Below are 27,487 nucleotides of genomic sequence, written 5' to 3' on the forward strand. Positions count from 1 at the left end.
TATGAACGGCGGAAACGTTCTGGGGTGGAGGACGTCATGTACAGTATCACAACAATGAATAGTAGTAAACAAGCAACAACATCATCCATTGCATTAATAATATAATTTCATACATGTGTGTTCTGTCAAGTTATATAGACACCAAAATATACATCAAAAATAAAAGAGGAGTCTTGAACGAGCTCCAACTTCTCAAAACCTGGCACCTGTACCTATCTACTGGTGACCTGAGAATACAAGTTATTTTGAAAGAGTTTATCAGCTTTAAATCTGGTGAGATCATAAGTATATTAGTGTCTGTATTTGTAAGAATTTGTAGTGTGAGTATGTAAAAGTTTTGAATATCCTAGAAAACCCTATGTTTCCTACTGAAAGTAGCATTCTACCAAGGCATCTAGTATGTGTATGTGTCTCTTGTAAGAATGTGTATTTTCCCAAAACTGACTATCATTTATCAAAATATAGTTTTAGCAATTCTGCCTATTGTGTGAAAATCACAAAGTGAATGCAATGGGAAAATGAATAGTACTATAGTATTATAATGAATAACTATTGTTGTACTAACTACCTTAAATCAATTTATAATTTAAAGTACCATGTGATCGGCCTGTAATCCTGCTACCGACTATAGAACGCGACAATGTAAGATGTCGGAGAAAAATGACATTTGGCACCCATAGACATTTAAGTCCTACTGTAGCGAGCAACAAGGTGTAGGATAGTCAATCCAGTATAGTTATACGCAAACTCATACGCTCCCGAATTAAGGAGATTCTTGATACATGCACGGTCATGACAGGTAGTGCCATGACCCGTACGTGGCTCACATAACTGTAGTAATGTATGTGTAATGAATGTGCTAGCTGTATTGTATGTTATCCCTCTGTATAGCCTGTATGTTTTGTTTCTCCTCACTCTGTATTGTATTGTAATGTACTGTGTACTAGCTGTAATGTGTGTTCTCTCTCTATCTAGCATGTATTGACTCATGTATGAACTGACTCGTTGTATTTCATTGTTCTAGTAATAGTATTAGAACTCCCTAAGCTATACCTATAGTAGCTTACTAGTAATATGACGAGGATGTGTACCCTTGCTACCCAAGGGTATTTGAATTGACTGAAAGAAACTTTTATGACTATATATGTATACTTGATATATAACTAATATTTAGACGACCTTCGGACGGATAGCCGATACCCTAAAGCCACATCCCAACAAGGAAAAGGAAACAAGGCGAGCTAGCCGTTCTAAGTCCTTTAAACATTTCTTATATAACTATACATATACAGGCATGCATTTGACATGATATAAGAGTAAAAGAGTTTAAGTAAAAGCATTTGTTTTATAAAAGAGTTTGTAAAACATTCGAAGTAACACAGTTTAGTAAAACAGTTTGAAAAGTAAGAAAACCACTTGTTTGGTAGTTATTAATCACATGCGATTGATATAATAACTATAATAGATCAACTTGTATTCCCCCCATAAAAGCATTTAAAAACATTTAAAAGGTTAATTAAGGGGTATGAACTCACCTGTAGTGAGTGGTTTGGATGAACTGAAGAGATAGGATTGCTAGGTGTCAAGTGAAGACTTGTACACACACAATGATCCTATTTAACATATAAATACACATATATGTACTCAATTAGTCTTTAAACAACAAATTAACAAAGTTAAGACATCCTAAGACGAGTTAAACACCTTATATAAGTGTTATAAGTCCCTAGAAGTGCATCTAAGTGTTGTAGGAACAAGCCATTGAGTTTGGGGTTCAAGGGTAAACTCCCTTGGAGTTTACGGTTTTGTGACTATAACCCCATGGGTTTACGGTCGTAAACACGTGAGTTTACGGCCGTAAACTCATGTTCCTTTGACCATTTGTTGTTTTGAAGCTTAACAAGCCATTAGAAGTATCCCCTCTTCATGCTTAAGCCTATGGAAGTGTTTAGGGCACCAATTCACTCCTATATGGAGTTTACGGCCCTAGGACCATTTCCCTATGGGTTTACGGCCGTAAACCCCTATGGATGATGGTATTTTGATGTTTTCAAGTCCTTAACACATCAAGGCATGGATCCAAGATAGTTACCTAGGCTTAGGAAGGGACTAGGGACACTTTGGCCCCTTTAAGAAGGGTTTACGGTCCAAGATGTTCTTGGACCGTAAACACCTTGTTCTTGGTGTTTCTTGGGTGATTTCATGTTATATGGAAGTGTAGCAAGCTTAAACATACTCTAGGATAGAAGTACTTACAATATAGAAGCTTGAAATGAGCCAAAATGCCAAGAACACTAGTGTGTGTTCTTGGTGTTCTTGGTGAAACTTGAAGATTGAACTTTTGGAAAGATCTAACGGATAGAAGTGTGTTAAATCACTCGATTAAGTGATATACTAACATAAAAGGGCTAGAAACACTTACTAGATCGAAGATCTTGAAGAAAGCTTGGATGATACTTGAGAGAAAATGGATATTTGTTCTTGGAAAGTTGGAAAAGTGATAAAAATGGCTAAGTGCCACTTATATACCCCTCCTCTTTAGGGTTTACAGCCGTAGACTCCAGGTTTAGGCCGTAAACTCTAAAATTTTAAAGTGTCGGGACTTTATTGTTGCACAATAAACCCTAGGGCATCCTCTCTCCTGATATCTCTTAAAGTATAAATCCAAAAATACTCAAACTTATTCCAAAAAGTCTGAAAATTAACAGCAACTGTTCTGACTTCTATTGACTTGTCATGTTGCACATAATAGAAATTTCGGGTTGTCACATCATCCGCTCCTTAGAAGGAATTTCGTCCCGAAATTAGAATTTAAGCAATTAAGTAGTTACAAATAACTAAGTAAAAAGACGAGGATATTTCAGTTTCATCTGATCCTCTCGCTCCTAAGTGAATTCAGGTCCTCGCTTGGCGTTCCAGCGAACCTTCACTATCGGGATGCGGCTTTGTTTCGTTTGCTTGACCTCCCAATCCATGATCTCTACTGGTTCTTCCACGAAGTTGAGGCTCTCGTTGATCTCGATCTCGTCGAGTGGGATTACAAGAGTCTCGTCAGACAGACACTTTTTCAAGTTCGATACGTGGAAGGTAGAATGTACGTTACTAAGCTCACGCGGTAAGTTAAGTTTGTAAGCTACAGGGCCGATTCTTGCGAGAATCTCAAAAGGCCCAATGTACCTTGGATTCAGCTTTCCACGCTTGCCGAAGCGTATCAAGCCCTTCCAGGGTGAGACCTTCAATAGAACACGGTCGCCCACCTGGAATTCCAACGGTTTCCTTCGTTTATCAGCGTAGCTTTTCTGTCGGTCTCTGGAGGCTTTCAGTCGTTCAGGAATCTGAACGATCTTCTCCGTCGTTTCCCGTATGATCTTTGGACCTGTGAGAGTGCTCTCAGGAACTCGTCCTTTAGCTAACTGGGTATCTCCCACCTCAGCCCAGCACAGAGGGGATCTGCACTTGCGGCCATAGAGGGCCTCGAATGGAGCAGCCTTTATGCTTGTGTGATAACTGTTGTTGTAGGAAAATTCCACAAGGGGTAAATGAGTATCCCATGCTTTCCCAAAGTCGATCACACAGGCTCGCAACATGTCCTCCAAGGTTTGGATAGTCCTCTCACTTTGCCCGTCTGTCTGCGGATGGTAGGCTGTACTCATGTCCAGCCTAGTTCCTAAGGAACTTTGTAGCGACTGCCAGAACCTAGAAGTGAACCTACTATCTCTGTCCGAGATAATGGATATGGGAACACCATGCAGTCGTACAATCTCCCTAATGTAAGTTCTTGTAAGCTTCTCCATCTTGTCTGTCTCCTTGATAGGTAGGAAGTGCGCGGACTTGGTCAATCTGTCGACGATGACCCATATGGTATCAAGTCCACCCGTTGTCTTGGGCAACTTGGTTATGAAATCCATAGTTATCCGCTCCCACTTCCATTCCGGAATCTCAGGCTGTTGTAGAAGACCTGAGGGTTTCTGGTACTCGACCTTGACCTTGGCGCAAGTAAGGCATTTTACTTACGAAGGTAGCAATCTCTGCTTTCATGTTAGGCCACCAGTATAACTTTTTAAGATCCAGATACATCTTATCTGAACCTGGGTGGACGGAATAACGAGTGTTGTGCGCCTCGTTCATGACCAAGTCTCTGAAACCACCAAGTTTCGGGGTCCAGATCCGGTCCATGAGATAATAAGCTCCGCCACCTTTGACTTCCAAGTTCTTATCCATCCCTCGAAGGGATTCACTGGTCACATTTTCAGGTTTTAAAGCGTCGAGCTGAGCCGCCTGGATTTGTGTGGATAAGTGTGAATGGATATTCATAGTCAAAGATTTGACTCTACGACCAGAATATTCCTTCCGACTTAGGGCGTCAACTACTACATTGGCCTTGCCGGGATGATAACAAATTTCGCATTCATAGTCACTGAGTAGCTCGACCCACCGTCGTTGTCTCATGTTGAGCTCCTTCTGGTCGAATATATGTTGCAGGCTCTTGTGGTCTGTAAAGATTGTGCTTTTCGTACCGTATAGGTAGTGTCTCCAGATCTTCAGAGCGAACACTACTGCTCCTAGTTCAAGATCGTGGGTCGTGTAGTGGACCTCATGTGTCTTCAGCTGTCTCGAGGCATAAGCGATGACCTTACCTCGCTGCATCAGAACACATCCGAGTCCTTTATTGGACGCATCGCAATAAACAACGAAGTCTTCTATTCCTTCGGGAAGGGATAGTATTGGTGCGGTGCACAAGGCTCGTTTGAGCGTTTGGAACGCTCTCTCCTGCTTCTCTTCCCAGTCAAAGGATACGCCCTTCTGGGTAAGTGTTGTAAGAGGCTTCGCAATGCGGGAGAAGTTCTGAATGAACCTGCGATAGTAGCCAGCGAGGCCTAGAAATTGACGAATTTCTGTAGGCGTCTTCGGTGCTGACCAGCTCTCAATGGTTTTGATTTTGGATGGGTCCACGTGTATTCCCTCTTTACTAACCACGTGCCCTAAGAATTCGACTCGTCGGATCCAAAATTCGCATTTTGAGAACTTCGCATAAAGCTTCTCCGCCCGCAGGGTTTCTAAGACTTGTAGTAGATGTTGACTATGCTCCTCCTTACTTCGAGAGTAGATGAGTATGTCATCGATGAAGACGATGACGAACTGATCTAAGTAAGGACGACACACCCTATTCATTAAATCCATGAATACAGCGGGCGCGTTTGTTAATCCGAACGGCATCACTACGAATTCGTAGTGCCCATAACGAGTTCGGAAGGCCGTCTTCGGAACATCCTCCCCTAGTATTCGTAGCTGGTGATATCCGGATCTTAAGTCGATTTTTGAGAAAAAGTTCGCCCCTTGAAGTTGGTCAAATAGATCGTCTATCCGAGGTAAAGGATAACGATTCTTGGCGGTCAATTTGTTGAGCTCCCTGTAGTCGATGCACATACGAAATGATCCGTCTTTCTTCTTGACAAACAAGACTGGAGCTCCCCAGGGTGAGAAGTTTGGTCTTATAAAGCCCTTGTTGAGCAGCTCGTTAAGTTGACAGGATAGTTCTTGCATCTCTGCAGGTGCTAGTCGATAAGGCGATTTGGCTACGGGGGTAGCCCCTGGAACTAAGTCGATTCTGAACTCGACTTGTCGTTGCGGAGGTAATCCTGGTAGCTCTTCTGGAAAGACGTCGGGAAAGTCGCTTACTACTGGAATGTTCTGAATAGGTTTCGTTTCTTGGCTCACATCGACCACATGAGCAAGGAATGCGCGACATTCCTTTCGCAAGAATTTCCGAGCTTGAATGCTCGAGATGATACGAAGGTTCGTGCCGGGTTTGTCGCCATATATTACTAGGGTTTCGCCAGACGAAAGATTAAGGCGGACAGCCTTTTCGTAACACATGATGTCGGCACGCTGAAGACTCAACCAATCCATGCCAATGATGACGTCGAAACTTTTAATTGAGACTGGCATGAGATCGATCGAAAATGAATGGCTATCTAAAGTTAAGGTACATCCTATGAATATGCAGCTAGTGCTCTCTGTCTTCCCATTAGCCATTTCTACTGTGAACGGTTCTTTGAGTGCTCGTGATTTTTGCTTAAGTAAATGAGCAAATTTTTGGCTCACGAAGCTCCTCTCCGCCCCACTATCAAATAGAATACATGCATAAGAGTTGTCGAGGAGAAACGTACCAGTGACCACCGTGGGGTCGGCAACCGCCTCCTCATGGCCTATAGCCAGAACTCTTCCTACTCCTCCGGTATTCCCTGCCTTGGGGCAGTTCCTTTTGTAGTGGCCCACATCGCCACAGTTGTAGCAAGTTTGGCCCACTCCAGTGCCGGGGACTTGGGTGATTGGTTTCGCCGGGGCTTTGCAGAAACGGGCAGTGTGCCCCTTCTTGTTGCAGTTAAAGCACTGCATTTCACGACAGGCTCCAACATGGTGGAAGTTGCACTGATTGCACTTAGGCAAACTTCCTGAGTACTGCCTTGTCGGAGCAGCAGCAGCAGTGGCAAGTGCTATCGCAGCATGAACTGCCACGATCCGTTGCTTCTTGGCAGCCTTTTTCTTTTTCTTTTCCTCCCAAACCTTTCGTTTGGAATCAGTGGTTCTGGCTGGTTCTGAGATGGCCAGGGTGGTTGTTGCAGCCGGGGTACGGACCCCGTGGTCAATTAGTTGCTGTGCCAATCGCTTGGCACTATCAAATGTAGTGGGACGTGATGACAAAACATTTCCCTGGTATGGTGGCACCAACCCCCATATATATCTCTCGATTTTCTTTCCCTCTGTATGAATCATGTTGGGACAGAGGGCCACCAGTTCACAGAACCTGGCGGTATATGAGACGATGTCGAAGCCCTTCATGGTTAGGCGCCAAAGTTCTTCCTCCAGCTTTTGGATCTCGCCCCTCGGGCAGTATTCCTCAATCATGAGTTCTCTCAAGGTATCCCAGCCCATATCATTAGCCACTGTAAGAGATAGCGACTTAACATGGCTATTCCACCATGTTAGGGCTTTTGTTTCAAAGGTGCAAGCTGCGAACTTCACCTTGCTCCCTTCTGGGCAGGAGCAGATTGCAAAAACCGATTCAGTTTTCTCGAACCATTGCGAGAGGGCAATGACTCCTCCAGTCCCTTTGAAGGACAATGGCTTGCAGCTTGTGAAATCTTTGTATGAGCACTCCCTCGAGCGCACAAGAGTTTCAACCTGAATGGACTGAACAGGGGTATCAATCTGTATGGTCGGAACAGGGGTTCCTCCTCCAGTGGAACCTGAGGCATGATATTGAGCCATGGCCGTTGCCACAGCCCCAGCTACAGCAGCATTGAGGGCTGCTGTATCAAATTGAGGAGTAGGTGGGGGAGGGTTGCGTCTTGTTGATTTACGTGGAGGCATCTTTGAACTGAAAGTTTAGAAAGAATAAGACATTGATAAGAATGATTCATGGACTAACTCTCCATAGCCCAACAGCATAATTTAATGATATGATTGGAGAACCGGGATGAATGGAGAACCGGGATTTGTGCGCCTCCTCCATCAGGACCTGGCGCACGCCTCCATGATAAGGGACCCACACCCTACGGTGAAGATTCAATAACCCTCGGCTATCATAGTCGAAGGAGGAAACCTGCCCCACAATCCGCTCACTCTTCCGATGTTCCTCCTTCATAGCCTCCTGCTGAGCCTCCCGGATCCGCTCCAGAAGCGGAGTCACCACTGTCATCCTCAGACAGATATCCCTGATCGGCACTGCCTTGCGGCTAAGCGCATCGGCCACGACATTGGCCTTCCCCGGATGGTAGAGGATCTCACAATCGTAATCCTTTACCACATCAAGCCACCGACGCTGCCTCATATTCAGATTTGGCTGGTCCATGAGATACCTCAAACTCTTGTGGTCCGTGTAAATCGTACAACGAACCCCATATAGGTAATGACGCCAAATCTTGAGGGCGAATACAACAGCCCCTAACTCCAAATCATGAGTCGGGTAATTCGCCTCGTGAGGCTTCAGCTGCCTCGACGCATAGGCGATGACATGCCCTCTCTGCATCAATACCGCGCCCAAACCTGCGATGGATGCATCGTAGTACACAACAAAATCCTCCATGCCCTCTGGCAGGGCTAAGATTGGCGCCTCGCACAATCTCTGTCTCAGTGCCTCGAACGCGGCCTGCTGCTCAGGCCCCCAGCGATACACCACCGACTTCTTAGTCAGTCGGGTGAGCGGAACTGCTATCTTGGAGAAGTCCTGAATGAATCTCCGATAGTAGCCTGCCAATCCTAGAAAGCTCCGAATCTCAGATGGAGACCTCGGAACCTCCCAACTCATCACGGCCTCCACTTTGGCCGGATCTACCGAAATCCCGTTCTGGTTGACAAGGTGCCCAAGAAACTGCACCTCGCGCAACCAGAACTCACACTTGGAGAACTTAGCATACAAGTTCTCCCTCCTCAAAGTCTCCAGAACCTCCCGCAGATGCTCCTCATGCTGCTCTCGCGTCTTGGAGTAAACCAAGATATCGTCGATAAACACTATCACAGACCGGTCTAGCATCGGTCTACATACGCGGTTCATGAGGTCCATGAATGTGGCAGGAGCATTGGTGAGCCCGAATGGCATCACCACAAACTCATAGTGGCCATAACGCGTCCGAAACGCAGTCTTTTGCACATCCTCCTCTCTGACCCTCATCTGATGATACCCCGAACGCAAATCAATCTTGGAGAACCAACATGCTCCCTGTAGCTGGTCAAAGAGGTCATCAATCCTCGGGAGTGGGTAGCGGTTCTTCACCGTTACCTTATTCAGCTCCCGATAATCTATACACATCCGATGCGACCCGTCCTTCTTCTTCACAAACAGAATCGGGGCTCCCCAGGGTGAACTGCTCGGTCGAATGAAACCCTTGTCTAACAGCTCCTGCAGCTGTGTAGACAACTACTGCATCTCAGGAGGAGCCAACCGATACGGTGCCTTAGCTATCGAACCCGCACCAGGGACTAGGTCGATCCTGAACTCTACCTGTCGCTCCGGAGGTATCCCAGGCAACTCCTCGGGGAATACGTCCGCAAACTCTCGTACCACGGGCACATCGCCCACCGTCACCCTACCCACCTCCCGGGTATCCGTAACATAGGCGACATAACCTGCCCAACCCTGCTGCAGATAACGTCTAGCTCTCGCTGCTGAACATAATGCTGGTCCTCGCTGCGGCCTCTCGCCCGAAATTACCAGCTCTCCTCCACTTGGGGTCCTGACCCGCACCAACTACTGCGCGCAGTCGATCACTGCCCCATTGGGGCTTAGCCAATCCATACCAATAATAACCTTGTTCCCTCGCAAAGGTATGGGAACTAAATCCACCAGGTACTGCTCCTCGAATAATCTCAGCACACAATCTCGGAATACCGTCGATGCTCGCACTGATCGGTCATCCGCAATCTCCACCTCTAGAGGGCAATCCAACATGCCCAAAGACTCATAAAACTTCTTGTTAAGCGCAAGAGAGACAAACGATCGGGTAGCGCCCGAATCAAACAACACCTGAACCGGGATGCCGTTCACATGGAACGATCCTAAACAGAGCACATGTCAATAACATAAACATCATAAAAAATAAATCAGAGGGAAAGAATCATACCCGTCACCACATCGGGTGCAGCGCGTGCCTCCTCGGCGGTCAGCTGAAATGCTCGGCTCCGCACCACTGGAGCCTCTGGCTTGACCTTCCGGCCATCTGTAACTCGCGCTGTCCCTAAGACCGGCGCCGCTGCTGGCACTGCTGCTGATGCTGCTGTCAATCTCGGGCAATTGGCCCGTTTGTGGCCCCTCTGATTGCAGTGGAAGCAAATCAGGTCTGTCATCTGTACCGTGGGGGCGGGGGCAGTACAATCCCTGCCAAAATGCCCCACCTTTCCGCACTTATAGCAGCCCTAACCCGGCCCAGTGCGACAAGCTCCCTTGTGTGACCGACCGCATTTCCCACAGCGGTCCCGTCCTGCCTGGCCTTTCGGCCTACCATCAGATCCCTTGGGCTTCTTCCCCGAAGCCCCAGTCGTCAAACTCTCCACTGCCTTCCTCTTCTGGATGTGCTCCAGATCGATCTCCCTCTCCCTAGCCCTGGCAATCATGGAATCCAAGGTGGGGCAAGCTGAAAAACTAACGTGCTCCCGAATGTCATCTCGTAGCATGTCGTGGTAGCGGGTCCTCCTCATATCCTCGTCTCCCGCATACTGGGGCACCAGCAATGCCCTCTCCTAGAACTTGGCGGTGATCTCCGCCACAGTCTCCGTAGTCTGCCTCATATCTAAGAACTCCCTGGCCAGCCGCTGAAGCTCCACAGCTGGCACAAACTCCGCCCTGAATCTGGTCATAAAGTCTGACCATGTCATAGCCTCAACAGCCGAGGCTCCCAATGAGTCACCAACAGACTCCCACCAATCTCTAGCCCTGTCTCGCAAGCATCCTGCTGCATATCTCACCTTCGACCCCTCTGGGCAGAAGCTCGTCAGCTGCACAGACTCAATGTCTGCGATCCATCTCCTCGCAGCAATGGGGTCTTTCACCCCATGGAAATCCGACGCACCACTCCCACGAAAGTCCTTAAAGGACAGTGTGCGCGTACCCACCTGGATAGATGCCATATCACTCCTGAATGCTCGGAGGTGATCCTCCATCAGCTCAACAATCCCCTCCTTGATCGACCCGAAGATGATAGGGGTCAACTCAAGGATGCCTCTCGTGATCTCAGACGCGATGAACTCGCGCAGCCCGTCATCGACCTGCTCGGATCCTGCACCCGAGCCTGATCCCGATCCTGATCCGGAACCTCCTGCTCCATGTCGTGTGGTCACCATACTGAAAATACACGCATAAATGTCAGGATCATACACACTCTCCAAGGTCCCTGGTTCCATCTAGGCCCTCCTTGATTCGAGTACGGGTCCTCTGCTTTCAGTAGTACGGGCCCATACTACCTTCCACATCTACATGTACTTTCCTCAAGGGTTGCTTCGACTTCACCAAGTCCCTTTTACCGATTACCCTTTCCACTGACCTCATCCTAGGCTCCCCTGGGGCACTCTCCGACCTACCCTCCGCCATCATCTGCATTAGGAGCCCCTACTACTTCCCCCTAACTAACTTGCAGGCACTGTTACATATCCGCTCCTTAGTTAGTTGGAAATAGCCAGAACCCCCATAGCACAAAGCAAGCAGCATTCGTGCATCGAGTAACCAAATCAGGCATAACCTATACAGGCCATCCTACTGCTGACTAAATAGTCCTAGCATACAGCTCATACAACAGGCATATAAGGCATCCTCCTAGATCCTTAGCCCTAACTAACATGCAATTATCAGAATCATATATCAGGCACACAAGGCATCTTCCTAGATCCTTAGTCCTATTCTAGCATGCAGTTCTCTGAATCAAAACCATATAGCATAACATAACAAGTATGGGTATCTTGGAGAAAACTTACTTGAGCCCGGCCGGTCGCATGCATCACACACCTTGTCTTTCTTAAAATCCTTCCGTTTAGATTTTTAGAAAACCATTTTATTAAAAAAATCTCTTAGCCCCTCAGTTTGAGTCCAGACACCCCCGAGGGTGTGTCCGAATCCCTCAAACCAGGGCTCTGATACCAACTTGTAACATCCCAAAAATCAAGCCCAAAAATTTCATTTTTCATTAGTTAGCTCATAAAACAGTCATTAGAAAATATTGTATAAACACGTCACTTCATAAAACCAAGTATCATGTTTGAAACCCACAACATAAACAACTATCATATCAGAGTACAATCCCAGAAAACACCGTGCGGAAAATCAGATGTGTGTGTGATGCCATGCTACGCCGCCGGCTCCTTCCCCTTAGACGAAGAGGTACCTGAAACCAAAAACTGAAACCGTAAGCACAAAGCTTAGTGAGTCCCCCCATCATACCACATACCATACAATACCATCGGTATCTTTCAACCGGTAATCATCATCGGTATCTTTCAACCGCTAACTGGGGACTATTCCACCCCCTACCACTAGCATACAAAAGCAAGATATATAAACATACAGTCAGGCATATCCGGGTACTGACCTACCCCTTGGTCCTAAGGACCAATATCAGGGAAACTATCCCTACCATGCACGTAACATATCATACAGATATAACTCATAACCAAACACATAATCAGACCAAGATAATTATCACAAATACAATCATTTTCTAAATACTCCTCATTGGTGGGCCGGCATTGTGGCCTTAGACCCACCCCTACTGGAAGGTAACTCACCTCGAAAAGTAGCTGCTGAAAGTCTGCTTGCTAGACGTCTGACTGCTGCACCGGCAATCCTTCGGTTACGAATCCACAAACATAGATTAGACACTCATAAATACCCTTAGGTCAAATGACTGACCTACCCCTAGTCCAAGGTCAACTCCTTGGTCAAAGTCAACTTCCAGTTGACTGGACTCGCCGAGTCCTGGCACAGACTCGCCGAGTCCCTCTCCTACTAACCCAGTACTAACTCATCAAGTCCCTCTTCCCACTCACTGAGTCACCCTTAACTCACTACTTGGGACGATTAGACTGACTCGCGATCCGACTCGCCGAGTCTGAGAACAACTCGCCGAGTCCCTACGAGCAGATCTCCTACTCGCTTCTAAATCCTCACCAGAGCATCCATTTTGAGGATTTGGGTTTCTAGGACTATTGCTACACGTTAAATTGCTAATTCCACGTGCAGCTACGAAGGGTTGGACCCTTTACACTTAAACCCCTCTTAACTCAGTCACAGTTCATATGACTCGCCGAGTTTGAAGAACAACTCGTCGAGTTCCAGGCAATCTTCATAGGACTCGCCGAGTTGTTCATCCAACTCGTCGAGTCTAAGACCATCTTCATAGAACTCGCCGAGTGCACTTTGGCACTCGCCGAGTCCCTTCAACCTTTCTCCCATACAGACCAAATCTACGACATGCAACGGTTCCAAACCATAGATCTAAGCTCCTAGGGAATGCTTATCACGTAAAGTTGCAAACTTTACGTGCATGCATGGCCCTATGAGCTCCAAAAGGCAATTCCAAGCTCTTTATGAGGTCAAACACTCAATAGGGACCTCAATCACTTCAACCACAGAGACTTTACACTTCTAAAATGTCCATAAGGTCCAGATCTGAAGTCCTTTCAGAACATAGAGCATAAACACATGGAGTTTGAGGTTTTAGGGCTTGAAAACCACAATTTAGGGACAAAAAGGGAATCTAAAGAACTAGTGATCAAGGTAGGAACTTTTCTACCTGAATAGAAGCTTCCCATAGTGTAGATTTCGGATCTACTTCCCTTCCTTGCACCCTCCAACCTCCTCCTTCTTCTTCTAAGCTCCAAACTTCCTTCACAAAGCCAAAAATCACTCACAAGGACAATATGGGGGCTAGGGTTTCGCTCTACAGCTCTCTGGAAGTGTTAGGGACAAGGGAGGCCGAGTTAGAGTGTTTAAATAGGGTGCACACTCCTGGATTAGGGTTTTTGTCCAAACAGCAGCTTACTCGCCGAGTCCGGGACCCGACTCGGCGAGTCCACGACTTAAACCCCGTGCCCCTTCCCGCTTCTACTCGGCGAGTTGAGCCTTTGACTCGCCGAGTCCAAGGCCAAAATGCAAAATATTTTAAAGATTTAATAAAAGAATACGTACCAAGAACCAGGTGCTACATTATACATTAAAAATCAAAACAAAAAAGAGATGGAAGACAAGATACCGCTTCAATGATTCCTCGCTAAACCATGAGTTGAGGTTGAATAGAGGAACCATCTGATTAATTTCTGACTTGTTATAAAGAAACCAATTAAAGAAAATCACAACAATTTACAATCAAGAAAATGGAACATTCACATTAAGATAAAACTCCAACAAACAGAGACCTAGAAGTTGCACATTAAGATAAAACTCCAATAAACGAACCTGAATAAGAAAAACTGTCGGATGTTGGGCGATTTGAAGCCAAAGAAGTCAATATTTGAAATTCCAATTGGGTGGCATTTATTTGGAGAGACGCCACTGGTTCCTCGCAACACAACTATTGATGGACTGGAAAAAAGAAGATTAGGGTTTAAAAGAGGAAATAACGAAGAAAGATAAAGGATCGGCGAGATTTAAGGAATGATGATGACACCGGTATTCGTAGAGAAAAGAAGAACAGTAGTGGAGTAGGAGCGGTGGCGATAAGTGGAGATATTCATCTTTTAATTTCATGTTGACGGAATTGATTTAGTTTCAAATAGATGCAGAATCAGAGGAGTTCAAGAATGAAAGATAAAAGAGGAAGCAGGGGCAATATCGGAAAATCAGTTAGATGATAGAAGCAGGAAAAATCGAGGGGAGGGGGCTAAGAGATTGCCACGTAGCAAAAATGCTCTTATTTATTAGATTAGGGGATGCGGTATGATGGGGGAACTCACTAAGCTTTGTGCTTACAGTTTTTAGTTTTTGTTTCAGGTCCTTCTTCTTCGAAGGGAAAGGAGTCGGCATGGTAGTAGCGCATCACACCCATGATTTTCCACACACGAGATTCTTGGGATTTGTACTCTGACATTGTTACTATTTGATTATATGGTTTTGAGACACGTGATCTATGGTTTTTATGAGATAAATTACTTGATGATGTTTTCTTATAAATTGTTTTATGAATCACTATATTAAAAAAATGAAATTTTTGGTCTTAAATTTTGGAATGTTACAGATGGGATATTATTTTTTTCCGATAGTAGAGGTGGTGGTGATTTAGCCCGATGTACAGGTGGTGGTGATTTTCTCTCTTCTGTTCATCTACTTGAGTTGTGATGGAAACAAGGGAAATGAGGAAAAAAGGTAGGTAAAGATGGATGTAAGGGGCGGGTCGCCTGCAACTTTTTCCGGCGAGGGAGAAATGACCGGACTAGAAATCAAACACAGTTTCTTGTGGTTGCAATGTATAGGTTTTTGGGCGAGGTGAAGGAGAGGGGTGTGAATGGGACCCACCTTATTTAATAAATATTTTTAATAAATAAAGAATAAACAAATTAGAAAAAAAATAAAGAAGGGTAATTTAGTCTTTTTAGGTCTGGTAAGGACCAAGCGAGTAAAAAAAATACATTTTAGGGACCTTCCGAGTTAAAAAAAAAAGACTTAGGGACCAAAGATGCAGATTACCCCAAACCATAGAGACCATTCGTGTAATTTACTCATTTAAAAATGAAAATTTTGGTTTGAAAATTTGGATGTTACAAATATTGTACAAGGAAATTTTTATGGGGCTTTATTTTGATTTTCGCACAAGGCCTCCGAAATATTAGGGTCGGGCCAAAGATTAATGCTAATGCTAGGAAGAAGAAAGGAGGTGAACTAATATGAAAGGATTGGATTGATGATCTAGTTTTGAAGAGTTTGAAAAGTTTCGGTTAACTCTTTTGTATTGTTTTGACTTTGGTTTGGACTGATTTGTTTTTGTTGTTGCTTTGATTGTTTTTTCTTTAGCTTCTTATTTTTTTCTATAAAAATTTACCAGCCGTTAAAAAAAGATTATTATCTACTTAAATGAGATAAGATCATGACAATCAAATTCACCTAATCACCTCTACAATGAATACAAGAAATGTGAGATGCGTTGTATCCAAACTCGATATAACGAGCCTTCTATTAATAGTAGGAGAATTTCAACTATTTGATCGTCATAGCTACCGCATATGACTTTAAGAATCATACCAACTCCGAGGACGTTGATATCAAGGAAGGGGTCGACCGCCTATGACTTACAACCATGACATGATAACAAATTATTCATATAATAAACACTAGGTGTGAGACCCATGTATTATATGGGTTTAATTAAAAAAATTAAATATGAAATTTTAACAATTTGAAAAAGTTTGAATTTATAAGAAAAATGCGAAAAAATTTAAATTATTAAAATTAGTAAGGCTTTAATGTATTGAATACATTACATATATAAACAATTTCTAATAAATACCTTACATATATATTACCTTACATATTAAATGTGAAATTTTAATTTAATAAAATGAAAAATACAATAAAATGACAAGTGGAAAATAGAAAATTTAAAAATTCTAGAAAATGACATGTGTCCAAATAAAGGAGAAGAGGACATGTGACAAAAAAAACCTTCATTTATTAAAGTAGATATATCACATTAAAATCAGCAATATTTTACAATCTCATACATCTTATATTTGAAAAAACAAAAGTTAAATTATTAAAATTTAGCAATGTATTTTTAGCAAATAGCAATCATTTTGATATCGATAGTTTAAGACCGAAGTTAAGTTCATACCCTACACCGGTCCACTCCATGTTAAATGCCACAATTACTAAAGTCCAACCACATAAAATAAAACATGCCCCACAACACACACAAGTTCACTAACAAAAACCATCATTTTCCTTTCTTTCTCAATTCATCCACTTCTACTACATACAAAAGGCGGTGGGATTTATATGGTTTACACAGAGATCTCGCCGGAGATTCTGACAAGATGAAGGAAATGAGTTATGACATGAACAATTCCTCAATTCCAGTGAAGCACAAGCAAATGAAGATGTTTGTTAAGATCGCTGTTTGTTTGATTCTGATGGGTTTTGCTTATCGACTCTATTTCTCAACTTATGTTCAGATTCGACCTGTGATTGTGGTTTTTGGCGATGGATACAGCTCGTCGACGCCACCGTCGGTGGTGGAGGCTAATTTCACACTTTCCGGTCAAGTTCCGGTGAATGATACTAGTACGTGTCTAGTTCCCTTGCTTTACACGCATGTATATGATGATTGCAAATAAAAATATTGTTTTTTTTTTCTTTCTTAAGATGCTAAAAAATAACCATAATTTGTAAGAGGTAGGCAATGCTCATGTTTAATATCTGGTTATAATGATTGTCCGTTAAAGCTCATAATTTTTAAAATGCGTGCTACTTGGGTCTGTGGGGTTGGCATCTTTTTCATTGTTAAAAATAGCACATTATAAACTTAAATTACAAAATATATTTTTTAAAATCAAATGATTCAGTGAAAGTATAAAACATACTGTATTTGAGGGGCTTTTTGGATGTGCTTTAAATTGTTATTCAAAGTTCAAGGTTAATATCAAATAATAAGCTACAACAAAATAATTAATGTTGTAGATAGTTAGTTGATTATTATTCTAAGGGCATCTTCAATGTCACTTTATGAATAGAGTATAAAATTTAGTATTTGTTCTCTAATGGAATTCTATTTTACATATTATAAATAATTGTGAACGGTATTACTTCAAATTTGAAGCAATATTGTTCATTTACACTAAATAGAGTGCGAGTTTTACTTGTTTTATTAACTTTTCAAGTTTGAATTTATATATATATTGTTTATTTAATTTGTTCCACTTATTTACTTTATATATTTTGAAGTTATTTAATTATATTGTTAGATTTTTTAAATATGATAATTGTATCAAATGTATTTAAAATTGTAATACTTTTTAATAAATATCACATGATGATATAATTAATAAAACTTCAAAGTAACAAAAATATTTCTGACAAATATGTAAAAACATTGTAAATTGAAGGGTGTTTACGAAAATCTAAAATACATAGAGAAAAATAATATATTTGGAATATTTTTTTGGGTGTGAAAAATAAAGTATGGTTTTAATGAATCACTATTAACTTTATTTTTTTTCCCACTCTAAAAATAGAGCGTGGAGGAGATGTAATTACAAGTTTAGTTGTTATGTAGAAAAATGGTTAATGGAATAATGTTGTCTTAGTTTTGGCTGTGCCTAGGTTCGCTAAAGTGTGATATTTTCACCGGCAAATGGGTTCAAGATCTCACCGGCCCACGATACACCAACAATAGTTGCAACACAATCGAACATCATCAAAATTGTATGAAAAACGGCCGCCCAGATATGGATTACATCTACTGGAGGTGGAAGCCACGTAATTGCAATTTACCCATTTTCGACCCAAAAATATTTCTTAATTTCATGAGAGAAAAATCAATGGCATTCATCGGTGATTCAATCTCCCGCAACCATGTGCAATCGCTTCTCTGCATTCTTTCTCAGGTATAACAAGGCAACTTTGTCTAAAACTGATAGGTAAAATGATTGAAGGGGTAATAATGTATGTTTAGAGTCGTGGAGTTAAAATATAATATGACTATTTTACACTAAAAACGAACTTAGAATATAAATTTAATTTAACAGCTAAATTGAAGGTAAGTTGGAAGGAAAAAAAAAGACAAATATGTAAAGGGTTAATATCTTAATACGATAAAACCATGTTTCTTCCATTTAACCAATTAAGTTATTGTATCAAGATCAAGTAAATAATAAATAAACATATATAGCTGTCTAGATGAAGTATCTAACCAATTAAACTCATTAATTAAAAAAGAAAAAAAAAAAAAAACACATGAGACTGATGTCAATGGAACAAAAATTATAATTTTGTAGGTAGAGAAACCAGTAGAGGTGTACCACGATGAGGAATACCGAACGCGAAGATGGTTTTTTAAATCACATAAGTTTACACTTTCGGTGATTTGGTCGCCTTTTTTAATCGAATCCAAAATCTTTGAGGACAATGACGGGCATGCCTCAAGTGATGTACAAGCCCGACTCGACGAGCCGGACCCTGAATGGGCCAACGAGTTTCATAACTTTGACTATATCGAAATCGGTGCAGGGAAATGGTTTTTGAAAACGACATTCTACTTTGAGAACAATGAGATTATCGGGTGTCATAATTGTAAAAAAGAGAATGTACCCGAGCTAGGGTTTTATTATGCGTACCGTAAAGCTTTACAGACGACTCTCAGTTTTATTACGAAATCGGACCATAAAGTTTACACATTGTTTCGGACCACGACACCTGATCATTTTGAGAATGGGGAGTGGAACACAGGTGGGTATTGTAACCGGACGAGCCCGTTTAAAGAAGGTGATATAGAATTGAGAGATATTGATATGGTAATGAGAGGGATTGAATTGGAAGAATTTGAGAAGGCGGTTCGGATTATGGACGGGTCAGGAAATGGGTCGATGTTGAAACTTTTTGATACGACCCGTTTGTCTTTGCTGAGGCCTGATGGGCACCCGGGTCCTTACCGGGCTTTCCATCCGGATACAAATGGTGAAGTTCAAAATGATTGTTTGCATTGGTGTTTGCCCGGCCCAATTGACTCATGGAATGATTTACTTATGAACATGTTGCTTAGAGGTTAAAGACAGTAGTGAGGTGTTATCAATGGTTTTTATTTGGATAAAACCAGAAATGTCTTCGTTACTGAAGATGAAGGTATATAACGGTTTATATAGTAGTTGACTATGGTTTCCTAAGTTCGTTTGTTGGTAGGGTTATAATTATATAATACAAGCCGGGCTACTTATGCTTGACTTCAAATTAGTTCATTTAATTCGAGTTCATATCATCGATAAACGTGTGAAGATCATTTACCAAATGCATGATGAGTAATGATCATATTTTATGTATTAGTAAATGTTTCTTTCCTAAGATTTTCTTAAACAATAATGGAATTTATAAAAAAAAAATGGAGAATGAAGGATATTATAAGAAAGTTGTCGGCGTGTTTGGTTGAGAAAAAATAGAATGGAAAAAATTAAAAAGTGTTTCAAATTTTTATTTATAATTTTATTTACGTATTGCAATGCCCCCAATCGATCCAAAGCAAAATATCTTCAATGTATATTTTTTTTCTAAAAGTATTGTTAAAATCGGATGTTACGATACCACATCAGTAAATTGATTCCATCAGTAAATTGATTCCGATTCTACAGGATCGTTTTTGGATAAAACCATGGTAAGATCGAACGATTAGATCATAAGATCATTACTATTTTTTTTTTTAAATTCAAATATTTTGTCTTGAACTAAGTGAAACAAATATGAACCCTAGAAAAACTCATTTGAATTATTTATTGTTGAATGAAATATTTTTCATGTTTTAAACTATTTATTGTTAAGTAACGAATGAAAAAAAAAATATTTTTTATGTTTTAAAACTGATTTTTGTAGAATCCTACTATCCCGATTCGATCTAACAATCACAATCTTGCAAAGCAGAAAAACAATCTTATATAGAATCCAAATCTAGACAATCTTGGTTTCTAAGATAAAGACAATGTTAGAGCCACAAGGAACAATCTTAATACGGAGAAATAGTGTACGCAAATTCCAAGCTAAGTGTGGATTATGACAATTAATCTGTTTTATATGATTTTTTAACAACCGAATTATTATATACGATAGCAAAGTTATTTCATATGATGCTCTGCAACAATAATGTTATCAACTTAGTCGAGAAGATGGATGATGGAAAAATCACGTTAAGATTTAAACATATGATATATCAAACATGGAATTAGAAATCTTCCAACGAAACTAAATTCCATCCATTTAGCTACCAAACATGTCATAGACTGGAATCTCGATTCCATTTCCATTGGATAACATCAGAAATCGGAATAGGTGAAACCAAACATACCCTAATACTTTGATTATGAAACGGGAAAGCAAAAAATGAAATTAATCATGCATATATATGCAGCCCACAAAGAGTTATCAAAATTTATTCATGAAAAAGAGTCGGATTTTGAGAACACATGTGCAAATTAAGAACCAAAATAAACATTCAACAAAAGGAAGCATAGCATCATTTTAAAGGATGTGAATTCACCTCTCAACATCTTCTTCTACTTGCCTTGCTTCTTTTCTGGTGGTTTAGCAAAGGGATCCTGCATATGCAGAAAATATAGAAAGTGTAAGAATGGGTATACATCAGCAATAATCTGTTTAAAACTTTAAATGCGTATCCCAACACCCCCTTCTACGTTAAGAAATTCGTTCTTCCATTTAAACCTAGAACTTCCCAATGCAAATTCATACGGGCATGTTAAAAATCGAATCTTGGAAGTTGCTAATTAATTCATTTCGGATCCAAAACCTAAGGTGAAGGAGAGTATAATCATGGATTTCCATCATAAACAAAAGTTTACAATCACAATATCTCTGAACCGGTCGGCATCAAAAACCTAGGTTTACCTGGATTATGTTATGATCCAATAGAACATAAATCCCTAAGTTTCCTTCTGGTTAGGTAAAACGAATCAACAACATTTCTTATCGAGATTTCAAATTGAAAGCAAGCAAAATACGAACAGATTAACGTGATTCAAATACCACATAATTTTGAGAAATCAACGAGATGCGATAATTGGTATAAAAATCAAGGGTTTGAAGTAGTCATTTGATAGGAGAAGAGATTTACGATTACTTACTTGTTTGAAGATAAAATTTAGGGCAAGAGCAGCGCCTGCAACGCCGCCAACCAAAACAGCTGGACCCGTTATCAAACTCCATTTCCTGTAAATCATTCTTCTTCCTCTTCCTCTTTCTTCTTCCTCTTCGTCTTTTACTCAAACAAACAAAGGATCCTGATTTTTTCCGTTCACTGCGTATTCGTCCGAAGGTGGGCTTAGGCATAAATTGACAAAAATAAACGGAGTCCGATCAGATGGGCTTTTGGCGCTTTACAATCTGGCCCAAATTGGTGCCGAGGAGTCGAGGAGATATAAGCAAATTAAATACTTATTTGTATTTCTTTCATGGATAATCATAAAAATGAAAAAAATGTTGGTTTGCGGAACACAGGTAAATGACCACGACACCGTTTCGGATTTTGGACATATATACACTGTGGTAGGTGATAATGTGATATTTCTATTTCTATTTTTTATTTTATTTTAGAAATGATGAATTAAATATTAAAACCCCCTGCTAGCAAGGAACTAGATAGGTAGAAGAAACAAGGTTATAAGTACAGTTTACAATCAAATAAAATGAGAACATCAATTAGTCCCATCTATTTTTGTTTTTCAAGAACTCGTTTGACATGAATCTCTTTATGTTTATACCATGTATTTGAAATTACATCATCCACCACAATAGTAGGGGAATGTACCACCTTTTTATAAACTTTCTCATTTCTCGTCTACCATACCCGCCATATAAATCCATCAAAAATAGCTAAGAGGATCTTGTATTTTTTGGGCAGTTACACCAGCCTACATCAAAGTTAATAAACTCAACCACATTCGTGAATTGCCTCTGAGGGATCCCGCACCATTTGAGGATCCAATCCAATGTCGTTTGGACAAACGCACACCTTATAAGTACATGATCCACCGATTCTTTGTCAATATCGTAAAAACAACAATTAGTCGAAGTGATGTGAACACTCATTTTTAGCAGTCTCTGAGATGAGAATTCTTCCAATCGTTGCACTCCATATGAAGCAAGACACTTTTAACGGGACTACTTTTGATCAGGCAATTGGTTCGCCACCTGTCAACATGATTTTTGCATCAACTGTTCGTCGTATAATATCCACAGTGAACTCGCTATCCGGACTAAGGTTGCATCTGAATTTATCATGACTCTGCAAGAAATTATAATTACTGATAATTGAGTTTGATGCTGTAACACTGTAAATTTTCAAACAAATTTTTCATTTTAAAATCACATAATTCTCATTAACACAGTTCACAAAACCCCAAGGTGTCAAATCATCAAAAACACAAATCCATAATTGCTTAATAAAAATCCAGGATCCTTAAAACATAACTCCATCTCGTGTGTACAATCAAGCCGGCGCCTTCCCGCGATCCTGAGAAGTACCTGAAACACATATCACATAACACGGTAAGCACGAAGCTTAGTGAGTTCCCCAAAATACCACACACATCTCATTAGCCTCTCATGGCTATATCTCGAATAAGACCCTCCGGTCAATGTGTCTCAGTGGAACCCTCCGGTCCCACAACTCGGGTGGACCCTCCGGTCCTAACTCAGTAAAGATCAGAATAATACCCAACATAAATCACAAAGACATAATGCAGGATATCACAATACTCAATAATAGCATACAAGACCCTTCGGTCACACAAATTACCACTCAAGGTAAGTATAGTGAGAAGACTCACCTCGTAAGTAAGCAAATAAACCTCGTGCCCCTCGAACGGTCAAATCCCCGCCTACATGTCATAATCATCTCTAATTAACACTTATAACCACAACTCTAAATACATTAAGCTAACCCCTCTCTCTAACTCCCATAATGGGTAAAAGACCATTTTACCCCTCCATGGTCTCCATAATCCAAGCCTTGACCAACCCTAAAATTCAACAGAAGTCAACACTCGAGTCAACAGTCCCTGTTGACCCAACTCGTCGAGTGCATCTATGTGGCTCGTCGAGTCCCCTTGTTTCCTCAGAAGTGTCGCGAAAGTCCAACTTAACTCGTCGAGTTGTCTGATCAACTCGTCGAGTTACATGTGTCCAGACTCGTCGGGGAAAACCCTAACCGACTCGTCGAGTCCGCTTACCGACTCGTTGAGTCCCTTCAGTCCCTTTTCACATTCAGACGATTTTGGGCAGAAATGGTGTCTTATACTCTGGATCTAGCCTTCCAAGGCTCACTTATCACGTAAAGCTGCAAGCTTTACGTTCATGCATGGCATTTATGGCTCAAAATGCCAAAACAAGCTCCTTATGAGGTCTCATGCATGGAAACTTGTCCAAAGCTTGATAAAGCTTGGATCTTTGGGCTCATCCGCTCATGGGACCTCAATATGTCCAGATCTGGAGTCTCAACTCCATGACAAGCTCATAACACTCTAGATCTTAAGGAAGGATGGGGAAAAATATCCTAAACTCCCTAAAACGAGATCTAACTAAACAATGAGCAAGATGGTGACTTTTTACCTTCAAACAGTGGCTAAGAATGAGTGAACACCAGATCCAGAAGCTCCTTCTCGTCAAAGGCCTCTCGCTCTTCAACTCTCTTCCAAGAATGCACAAAAACCCACAAAATTAGCCTCTCTTTCCCTCACACAAGGTTACAACTCGATTAGGGTTTCTCACAATGTAGTAGGGTGACAATGGTGGCGGAAATAAGGGCTTAAGGTCCTTTAAATAGGACAAAAAACCCGGAAAATTAGGGTTTCCTCACACAGCTCCTCCTCGTCGAGTCGGGGTCCTTCGACTCGTCGAGTAGACTCTAAAGTCACACGGCCAATTACTCCTCTACTCGGCGAGTTGGGGCATCCAACTCGTCGACTTGCCCTACCAAAATGAATGAAATTGATTAAATAATATACCTGGGACTCGAGATGTTACAGATGCAATCGACTCCTGTTGGGCCGATGGGGGTTGGGCTGAGTTCTACATGCCCATAAGAATCTTGAATTGGAGCGCCTTTCATATATAAGATATAATTTAGTTGTCTCAAGAGAATACAACTCGGGGAATTGATCTTGCAGTGTATTTGAGCCCAACCATTTTTCGATCGAAAGTAATGTGTTATTATCGGAAAGTACATGTTGGGTAATGTATATTCCAAGGCTACTTAGGTCGACTATGACCTTGTTGATATTCTGCCAAACTTTGAGTAATGTTTTTTTTGCGAGATATCCCCATAATTTGCTTCCAAGATCATGTAGTCCATATATAACCTTACACCACAAGGATTATTTTTCAGATCTGAGTTGCCACAACCATTTTAGTAACAGTGCAATATTATGTGTTTTAAGCGACCCTACCCCTATGAAATCTAATTGATTTTTTTCTTATCCATCGAGCTACCCCATGAGAATCGTCTTCTTATCTTTTCAATATCATCAATAATACCAGATGGTGCTTTAAATAACGTGTAAGGTTGAACCTTAGAATCTGATGAAGTAAAACTAGGTCACGTTGACTTTCATCAGCGTCGGCGTTTCACTAGCACCAGCATGAAGAATTATGAAGGAAGCAACGATGTAGATGAAGGTGGTGGGTTTTAGGCATAACAAAACAAACTTAAAACTCTTAAGTGTGCATGCAACCTAAAACAAGATCTATGTTTTATCTATTGAACCTATAACTAAGAACATCAAAATAAGAACCCTAGAAACCCTAGGTAATTTTCGAAATTACTAAAGAAAGGGTTTAGGGTTACATACCTTTTAGTTGTTATAGTATACAACCAGAATTCTCCTTTGTTGATCTCTTGGAAGAAAGCACCCCAAGTGTCGTGCCTCTAATGGAATCACACCCAACTAGCAAGAGGAAGATTATGGAGAGAGGAGAGGGAGGGAGCAAAATTTCGACTATCTCTCCAAGAGTATGAGTGGCCGAAATATGAAGGGCTAGGGTCCTTTATATAGTGGTACAAGGAAGCCCTGGATAACCCTAATCTGAACATAATAATATTTCAAGTTGGTAATTATCCAACTCCATATTTATTGACATGGGATAATCTAGAAACCCTAGATTATCTGTAACATCCCCAAAAATTACAACAAATTTTAAACTTTTCAAAACAACTCACTGACTAATAAAAGTGTTTACAAAACCATTGTTTCCAAAACATTATTTAAAATTAGAGTCTCTCAAGATCAACAACATAAAATCAGGATGTGTACGATCATGCATTCGCCTTGCCAAGGTCCTTTGAAGTACCTGAAACCATAAATTAAAACTGTAAGCACAAAGCTTAGTGATTTTCCCTTAAAATACCATCGCATAAAAAATAACATATACAACAGCATGTCGGGTCCGATCATCCCCGGGATGGAATACCCCAGGCAAAATGCCAATATACAATGGATCCATGTAACATCCATAAAAATCATGCCAAATTTAAAAATTTTAAAGCATTTCAAAACCAATGATTATTACAAAACTTGTTTTCAAAATAGTTCGAAGTCAGAGTTTCCCAGAATCAAATCATAAAACATAAGGAGGTGCACGATCACGCCTTCGCCTTCCCGCGATCATCAGAAGTACCTGAAACAATAATCGATAAATGTAAGCTCGAAGGCTTAGTGAGTTACCCCCAAAATACCAACGCCATACGATCATAATCATAACATATAAACAAATACAACATGCATAATGAGCCATTAGTCTGACCGGATCGCCTCACAGGCCATCAGTCTATCCGGACCGCTCTCTGAGCCTTCCGCACGTCTGGACCACCTCTCAGGGCCTTCATCCTATCCGGACCGCTCGTCGGGCCTTCGGCCTGACTATACGCCAGCATGCAAGTATAGATAGTCATACAGATCTAACGGATCACTAACATGGCAACCATCCTATAACCAGGATACCAATCTAATTGATCAATAACATAGCAACCATCCTATAACCAGGATACCGATCTAATAGATCTCTAACATAGTAACCATCCTATAAACCAGGATACCGACCTACCAGGTCACTAAGCATATCACCATCCTAACCACCAGGATGTAAATCAATAAGCATATCATGCAATAAACCCGGATACAAATCTGATAAGGGCCGACATTGGTGCCTTAGACCCTGTTGGTATAGTGAGGAGAACTCACCTCACAAGTAGCTCGAAGTGATAAAGTCAAACTCCACCAAATTCAGCTCCAAGTCCAATACCTAGATCCACCGATGATCCTCTCCCATAAATTCTCAAATTACCAAAATACCCCCAGAAGTCAAACTGGTCAACCCTTTGTCAAAGTCAAAGTCAACGGTTAAAGTTAACAGCCCATGTTGACCCAACTCGTCAAGTGCAGCTAGCAACTCGTCGAGTTCCTTAATAACTTAGAAAGTCATAAAACCTTAACTGACTCGCCGAGTTTCCAACCAACTCGTCGAGTCCATACGTGTCCAGAAGTTGGGGAAAACCCTTACTGACTCGTCGAGTCCCCTTACTGACTCGTCGAGTCCATGCAAACCCAACCACGGTAAATCTTCATCGGACTCGCCGAGTCGTCTATGCGACTCGTCGAGTTCATGCAGTCCATTTCTTATACAGATGTTTTAAGCCACCCCAAAGCTCCATATTGCAGATCGAACCTCCTAGGGCATGTTTTCCATGTAAAGTTGCAAACTTTACGTGCATGCATGGTCCTAAATGCCAAAACTAGACTAAGGGAAAGGTTAACTCAAAGGGAAGGACCCAAGCTTGCCAAATCTCATAACTTTATGGCTAAAGGGACCAAGGGGAGTCCAAATCTGAATTTGCAACTTCAAATCTTACCCCAATACTCGAAATGAGTCCCAAATGTGCTAAAGATGGCCTTAAGCCCAACCATGAAGGGATCTAGCTAAAGATAAGCCAAGGTAACGACTTGTTACCTTCAAAATGATACCAAGAAGAAGTAGAGTCAGATCCACAAGCTCCTCTTTGCTCTAAGCTTCTTATACTTCACACCTTCTTCACAAAATGAACCAAAAATCACTCTTTAGCCTCACAACAGTCAAGAACAAGGTTAATAGCGATTAGGGTTTCTTCTAGCCGTCAAGGGGGTGATAAGGGAGTGGAGGAAAGGACTTAAGGTCCTTTAAATAGGGTGCAAACCCTAAAAATTAGAGTTTCATCTCCCAGCTCCTACTCGTCGAGTCCAGGTCTTCCGACTCGTCGAGTAGATC

The 27,487-nt window shown here is 41.4% G+C and overlaps 2 protein-coding genes across 2 annotated transcripts; one reads left to right on the top strand and one right to left on the bottom strand.

Moving 5' to 3' along the window:
* The first annotated feature begins 16,363 nt into the window (after positions 1 to 16,363).
* On the top strand, positions 16,364 to 19,428 carry LOC145167869 (protein trichome birefringence-like 24). Its single transcript, XM_079087134.1, has 3 exons — positions 16,364 to 16,759; positions 17,798 to 18,081; positions 18,472 to 19,428. The coding sequence occupies exons 1-3, from the start codon at positions 16,375 to 16,377 to the stop codon at positions 19,240 to 19,242; spliced, it is 1,440 nt and encodes a 479-aa protein (XP_078943260.1). The 5' UTR covers positions 16,364 to 16,374; the 3' UTR covers positions 19,243 to 19,428.
* Positions 19,429 to 20,580: 1,152 nt separating this feature from the next.
* Positions 20,581 to 21,519, bottom strand: SDH8 (succinate dehydrogenase subunit). Its single transcript, XM_079082085.1, has 2 exons — positions 21,316 to 21,519; positions 20,581 to 20,772 (listed from the first exon to the last, which is right to left on the bottom strand). Exons 1-2 carry the CDS (start codon positions 21,409 to 21,411, stop codon positions 20,731 to 20,733), a joined length of 138 nt encoding a protein of 45 aa, XP_078938211.1. The 5' UTR covers positions 21,412 to 21,519; the 3' UTR covers positions 20,581 to 20,730.
* Positions 21,520 to 27,487: the final 5,968 nt, after the last annotated feature.

This window comes from Lactuca virosa, chromosome 3, assembly GCF_052849685.1.
Source record: "Lactuca virosa cultivar CGN04683 chromosome 3, Lactuca_virosa_CGN04683_v6, whole genome shotgun sequence".
In the NCBI taxonomy this organism is placed as follows: Eukaryota; Viridiplantae; Streptophyta; class Magnoliopsida; order Asterales; family Asteraceae; genus Lactuca; species Lactuca virosa.